The 7775-nt window shown below is 31.5% G+C and overlaps 1 protein-coding gene across 1 annotated transcript in view; it reads right to left on the bottom strand.

The window, feature by feature from the left end:
• Positions 1 to 3153: 3153 nt before the first annotated feature.
• LOC108745151 (sodium-coupled monocarboxylate transporter 1) overlaps positions 3154 to 7775 on the bottom strand; it is a 158883-nt gene continuing 154261 nt past the window's right edge. Inside the window, exons 6-10 of the mRNA XM_025980902.1 lie at positions 6542 to 6764; positions 5122 to 5262; positions 3804 to 4022; positions 3589 to 3736; positions 3154 to 3279 (exon numbers count right to left, since the gene is read on the bottom strand). Coding sequence (XP_025836687.1) covers positions 3154 to 3279; positions 3589 to 3736; positions 3804 to 4022; positions 5122 to 5262; positions 6542 to 6764 — 857 coding nt within the window. The remainder of the gene's footprint in view (positions 3280 to 3588; positions 3737 to 3803; positions 4023 to 5121; positions 5263 to 6541; positions 6765 to 7775) is intronic.

The following is a 7775-nucleotide window of genomic DNA, read 5'->3' as shown; positions in this document are numbered from 1 at the left end:
AAATTTGCACGATCCTGGGTAAAGGGAGACATCGTTCCGTGAGCTCAAGTGGAAGTAATGGATGAACCACAGCTTGCAAATGCTAACGCATCACTTATAAACGGAGAGAAAATTGTTTTAGTTTTTTTGTGACATCGTGTCTGAAGCTCATCAAAACGTAGCTTTCAGTTTCTATTGTGACAATTTTTTTAATTGCTATAAAGTCTCTAAAAAAAATCCATAATGATCCCACAGCCTAACCTCATCGCACAATACAATAAAAATGTGAAACAACAACATTTCCAACTACCGGATCAACATACGCTGCAAGAAATGGTACATACTAGACTAGACTAGCCCGTACATCTATAACAGAAGCCTTTAGGAAAAGTCACGGAGGACATCTGCTAATAGGCAATCAACCCAGGAGACGGTGTAAAGTCAGTAGTTATTGATGCGTGTTACTATATCTGGGTCACGGCTCCCCAAATCTAGGCCATGGTCCATCCATCAACATCTTACCAATTTTGGATCTTTAGAAGGTCTTTCTAGGTCATNGTACAAAATCATAGAGAGACAACAAAACTGTTATATTCCAAATTAAATGAAACTTTGACTCAAAATAAAGAAAAATTAATTGCCAAATTAAATAAAAATCGTGATGACCCGAAAATATTCAAACCACAGGTCAAAACATTCGTTAAACAGCATAAGCGTCAGAAAACCGCGAATAAGTTTGAAAAACCGACAATTATAACAAAAGTTAATGAGGAGCACAAAACAATAAAAACACCCACGCAAAATAAAGTACATATGGACAATATAAAACGCCCACTTAGAAAAACATATGATTTTAATAGTTAATTATATTTTCAGGATTCCCATTGTTCTGGGACTTCAGAAAAAATTTGGAAAATAATTCAGGCCTAATACCTTTAAAATTAGGAAAAGCTAGAGCTCAAGACTACATGAAAACACTAATTCACTACTATGATTTAAACCCTATTCTAGTAGAAATTGATAAACTTGACTATCAGGCTACAAAATTATCAAAAGAAATTTATTTACACTCTATGTCTGAAGCATTAAACTATTTGAAAATATTAAATATAACAAAAGAAAAAGCTAAGGTAAAACTCAACGAGATCATTCCTCACGCTAAAAGAATAACCAAAAGAGGTATAATAAATGGCTTAGGTACCATATTTAAATCTATTACAGGAAATTTAGATGCTTCCGACGGAGAAAGATATGAAAACTTAATAAGGGAACTACAACAGAATCAAAACAAATTAGCAAGTAACATTAAAAAGCAAAATTCAATATCTATTGATCTTATAAACAAGTTTAACAATACTTTAACACAAGTTCAGCACAACGAATTCTTATTGAAAATGAAATTAATTAAGGTAACAAACTATTTACAACAAAATTCAATTCAATATTCTTTAATTGTTGAAGATACATTAAACCAAATTATAAATTTGTACGAAATAATTATATCTATTCTCCAAGATATAGAAAATTCTATTACATTCTCAAAATTGGGTATTTTACATCCTAGCATAGTCGGAACAATTGACTTATTTAACGAATTAACTAAATTACAACTTTCTCCAAATCAGTTACCCGTTTCACTTACCCTTGAAAATATACCAACTATTGAAAAATTAATAAAGGTCGAGTGCTATATATATAACAATAAAATAACTTTTCTTTTGCATTTACCTGTTATGCATCCTTACACATTTGACTATTACCATCTATATTCCGTTCCTGTATTAACACAGGGTCAATTTAAGGTTACTAATTCAAATAATAATTTTCTATTAAAAAACGAATTGTACTTTGCATTCCAAAACGACATTTGCACCAAAATTGTACCGCAACTATACATATGTAGTCAAGTTAACATTCAAGAATATAAAGATAATGGTCCTTGCGAAATACAATTGTTGGATATGAAGAATACTAATTCCTGTCGACAAGCTGTAATCAATATATCAAAATCAATTATTAAACAAATGGAAGAATCGACCCAATGGATTGCCATATTTCCCAAAGAAGAAACCATCAAGTTGGTGTGTCAACAACAAGAAGAAACAATTAAACTCTACGGTTCATACCTTATTGATATTCCGACTAATTGTGAAATTAGTACCAGTGAAAGAAGAATAATAAACAAAGAAGAGNATCACGTGATGATGCTGACGTCTTAATAGTTGAAACAGCGATTGAAAAAATCAATAAATAATACAATTATCGTTGGCCAAGATATAAATCTGTTGGTACTCAAAAGTCGAAAATATACGATTACTTCGAGACAATTATCAAGTAGTTTGTGATAATGCAACATATATAATCGATGGTGGATTTCTCATGCATCCTGCCGTATGGAAAAAAAATTATACATTTAATATTATCATTAACAAATATATTAATTATTTATCAAATAATTTCGGTACAAATACTGTTGTCATTTTTGATGGTTACACTGATACCAGTAAAAATATCAAACGATCGAACAACTAAGACGAACCGCTTCCGTTTCTACATCTTCTGAAGTGCACTTCAATGAATCGATAGAAGTTCGTATCAGTCAAGAAAAATTCTTACCTAATCGATTTAATAAAAGAGAATTAATTGAAATGCTCACTGAGAAGTTCGAAGAAGTTGGTATTGCTACAAGACCATCACGTGATGATGCTGACGTCTTAATAGTTGAAACAGCGATTGAAAAAATCAATAAATAATACAATTATCGTTGGCCAAGATATAAATCTGTTGGTACTTCTCATAGCACGCACACAAATACTTGATCAACCCACTTCAATTTGTTTTAAAAACCAGGAAAAAACGATGTTGAAACACAAATATACTCGACTGATAGCCTCAACAAGTATGCACATTACACGAGAAATATTCTGTTTCTACATACCATGGGGGAAAGGAAGAATGAAAGTCATGAAGATGTTTGAAAAAAGACCCGATTAAAACAATTCTGCACACATATTACAACAAGAAAATTGCTCTCCAGATGTCATTGTCAATGCCATTTTCTACTAGCAATGTACGGTGCTCGAAAATCAGAACATTCGATAGATAATTACAGAGACTGTAGCTTTGCTAAACTAACAAGACAAAGCACAGTTGTAAATTTTCCATTATTACCACCTACTTCTTGAGCAGCTCCACAGCATATTTATCGAGTGTATTATCAAATACAAACCTGGCTAGGAAGAGAAATTGGTCCAGATCAGTGGGGTTGGGAGTCAGAAAATCATATACAACAGCTAATAACTAACAACTTTATTACCACCAGCACCCGATGATATATTAAACACAATATTTTGTAATTGTNATTAATATTAATAAATTTTTAAAAAGTCGATTTTGTCCGTCGAAAAGTTAATTCTCTGTATTTTTTTATAGTATCGTTTACGATATCCGTAAGAAGTTATAAATAGTAATAGGATAAAGTTTGAGAAAATATTCCCAAGGTATTTTTGTACTTCTAAAATACAATTAGAAAGAATATGGTTGAACAATTGACCGTCATGCAAACTCTTAATAATGTTACAATCAATTGATAAAAAGTGAATTACTCACGAGTGCAAAACTGATGAGGCCATAAACAAAGGATATCCATTTGGCCCAGAGAGCGCCTTTGTTTTCGGCAAACGTGATACCAAACGCACCATTAATGAAATCGCTACACGTAACGGCAGACAAACTATTAAGTGCTGACGCTACAGTTCTGAAACCATTATCTGGATGTTAACATTTATTTGTCTGCCTTAAAACAACAAAAAAATTTGCTTTACCCCAAACTTGCAGCAAAGATTCCTGCTACGAAAAATCCGGCCATGCCTTTCAGATGACCCATTTTGGAAACGATGTACAAAGGTAAGATTTCGTCTGATGCCGATATTTCTTTTGATTTAAGAGGGTCACAGTTACGATAATGGGCTACCAAAACCATACCCATGTAAAAGTTCACGGTATATACCAATATTAAACCAAAAGATGATGTCCATAAAGCTCTGACAACAAAGTTGTAATAGTTTTTAATACTTTTTGTCATTCCAATATGTTAATTTTAATCTATATTATAAGTCCAAGAATTTTTTTGTCTGTGACTATTGGGAAAATTAGCAAGAAACAACCATCCATAAAATAAAATAAAAATTACGTAACGCTGCGCCATAATGAAAATCAAATGTCTTTTTTACAACAAGTAAATTCAGGTAACAAAACTTAAATGAGCATAGATAGCATTGTTCTGAAATACAACGCATTGAAATTATTCAATCGTAGGACATTTATCCTTTACGTGTTCATTTACATATTTGTGACCTAGCATCCTAGTAACAATCGACCGGCGACTTTGATCCATCATCAGATCTGCCGCTCAACGATTCTACTTTATTTTTCATCAGATAGATTCCATATAAACGACCCAAATACAGTAGAACCTATATAAGTCGAACGTCAAGGAAGACGCCAAAAAATTGGAGTTTTCGACTTATGGAGGATTTTGACTTAAGCGAATTTTGATTCGACTTGTAGAGGTTAAGATTTGGTGTACTTACATTGTCGGCAAATCCTTAAAGTCGACAACTTAGTTTTCTTCGAACTATAGACGTAATAAAAGTTTCAAATTATCGAGTTGTAAAGGTTGTAAAATAAAACATTGCTATGTTCGAGATACAGAGGTCCAATTTACTTTTTCGAGTAACAAAGGGAAAATATGTACCAAGATGGCTAGCAAGGACTCACTGATTATTTCGACCAAAAGATGGTTGAGATTTCGAGTTTTGGAGGTTTTGGGGCTTGAAGGAGAGGGAAAAACATTTTTTCGAGTTTTAGAGATTTTCGACTTATCGAAGTTCGACTTAAAGAGGTTCTACTGTAGTATTTTCAATACTAAAATGATATCCCATACCCGCCTCAGCAGTGCACTAGTAAACAGTCATACAAGCTCTTTGACGTTAACGTAATATTCCATTCCAGCTCCACGATTGCATCAGTAAACAGCTCTTTGGGGTTAACGCGGTAATAAATTTCGGCGTGCTATTTTGAGTAAGTCCTGGTATTTTTTTTGTATTGAGAATTTTTCCCATAAATCATATACATATTTACCTTCTCACTTGTGAAATAGTTTCCACTGATAAGTACTTCTGAATCGATGCTTGATTTGAACAAAACATTGACATCCAATAAAACATTCCTCCGATAATAACTGACCAAAAACTGTGACGAACTGTTAAATTAGGGTTCATGCTAAAATATTACGTTAAATTAAAATGCATGAAGGAATTTAAGACAATCATTATTGAAAACTATGTAATAAATATATAATAGCAAATAGATCTCCTTGTGTGTCTTTGGATTTAGCAACATTGTCTTAAAGCCTCAATTACGTTTTAAAATGTAGGGATTTTCAATTACCTCTTGCTTTGAAAGTAATTAGATTCAAATCCTTAAGCTTGAAGCCCTTTGAATTACAAATTACAAAGTACTTTTATAAAGTAATTCATTTAATAAAGCGCAACTATTTGTTCATGAGTGAGCATGAATTACGGTGCTTCTGAACCCTGAAAGATCTGGAAACAAATTTTCAAGCACAAGTACTGAAACTCTGATTCTTATCACTTATTTATTTTTTTTTTGCATGAAAATAACAACTTTAGATGAGTATCTTTTTCCTACTTTTCAGTTTAAAAGGTTTTGTGTAATTTTACCGGTAAAAAATCTAGAGATTTTTGTTTAGTATATTAATGCTCAATTTAATTTTTCTAAGCAATCGTCAAATATTTACTACACGTTTTAGTTCCACATGATAAAAATTTCAATAATTAAACGTTTGTTTTTAGAGTTTTGTATGTCCGAATGAAAAAGGGAACCTTTATGGACTTATTAAGTTGAAATTTAATACACACATGAATTTCTGTGACTCAAACACAGACGCATAATGTAAATAAATTAATTTTGAACATGGCGGTCAATTTTTGGGGGACCAATAAGAAATTTAAAAAAAAGTTTTGCAAACTGTACCGTATGACATATCAAATAAAAGGGATCGTTGTAAGCATCTCAAATATATATTTTTTATATTCTTAAAATAAATAGTTTTAAAGTTATTGAAGAAAATAGATGAAAATTGACCATTCTCCCCTCTTAACTCCGAAACTACTGAACCTAAAATTTAGAAAAAGCTACAGAAAATAGTTCTTTACTTATAGATTACAGGAAAATTAATAATAAATCTATGGTCTGAACATAACGTGGTAAATCTTTCAACAAAACAATATTGTATGGAAGGACACGTTTTTTTTTTCAACTACAATGTTAAGTCGGTTCTCCTACGTCCATATGAACAACGGAGGTTCACTCGTGTGTCTGTCTGTCCGCTTTTTATTTTACAAAGAGTCAATTTCTCATCTAACTGCAAGTAGAATTATGAAGCAGTATAGGTACTGTATTTTACTAAAGCCTCTTTGAATTTCTTTGAATATTATTACACATATTATGGCATTAACTTAAAAAGTGCAATACCTACTTAAAAATTTCTAATCGACCGGTGTGGAAGTTTTCAGACCAAATTATTTCAGTTCCACCAACATATTGTTCTCCAAGATATAATATTATCAAAATCGAAGCTACAAGAACTGCAGCTTGAAAAGTATCTGTCATAATAACAGCTTTCATTCCTCCTTGAGAAGCATAAAATATACAGACAACATATACCACAGTAACTGCTACATATACGTTTAGACCAGTGACTGAAAAAATTACAATACAGCTGAAAGTAACTATTAAAATTATCGTGTCATACTTCCTAAGATTGGCATAGTATTTTTAAGTTTGTAATATGTCGTTTTTCCTGTTTTTAAAAAATTTTTAGATTTTTAAACCCCCTCAAAAAAACTTGGCTCGGGGTGATTCGACCCCTTGTCATTCTGCTTTTACACGGCTCTGATTAAATTATGGTTAAGATATCATAACTTTTACAACTTTGTGATTAGCGTAGCAACAGCAATTAACGCAGCTACACCCCAATAGTTTATAGGTACAAAAACAATATGTAAGACTTTAAATACTAGGGTCATTATAGCAACTTTGGGGATAGCAGATGTCCTAGTCATACAGAAAAATTAGGCATTTTTAATTTTTGTTTTATCTGATTTTCACCGATTTGGACAATTTCGATTTATTTTTGTAAAGTTATCTTGCCTTTTTTGATATCGTGAAGCAAAACAGTTACTAAACTACTGCGAGAATAAAAAAAAAAGGAAAGACCAATTTTATTCGTAAGTGTACAAAAAATAAAGTGAACATTGGTATTTCTTTTAATTTATATTTTTTCGACAGTTAACTAGAATGTTTGCGAGAAGTCTTAGTTTATGCATGTGTTTCATCAAATGCTTTTTTCTGTGGAGAAGGTAATCGTTTTAAGAATGTTTGGGAGGTACAATCGGAGACAAGAGTACATAAAAATAGAAATTCGTGATTAATTAAATGAGGTAAATAAATACTATCTATACGGTTTGAGAGAAAATTTGGAATTTGACCAAAAACTTTGAATAAAATAAGAAATAACGAATAATATGGAATTTTTTTTAACTGACTTTTGGCAGTAAATATGCCTTGATTTCAACTTCAACAAAAAAATATTTAGTTTCAATCTCTATTAATAATGAGCGTAAAACTTTTTAATATGTTTAAATAATAATTAAAACTTTAAAATTGCATTTATTTCAGACAATTATAAATATTGATCGGTTAAGTAGTCA

Source organism: Agrilus planipennis, unplaced genomic scaffold (assembly GCF_000699045.2).
Source record: "Agrilus planipennis isolate EAB-ADULT unplaced genomic scaffold, Apla_2.0 scaffold4, whole genome shotgun sequence".
In the NCBI taxonomy this organism is placed as follows: Eukaryota; Metazoa; Arthropoda; class Insecta; order Coleoptera; family Buprestidae; genus Agrilus; species Agrilus planipennis.
The sequence above is the reverse complement of the archived record's forward strand: the minus strand, read 5'-3'. Positions and strand labels throughout refer to the sequence as shown.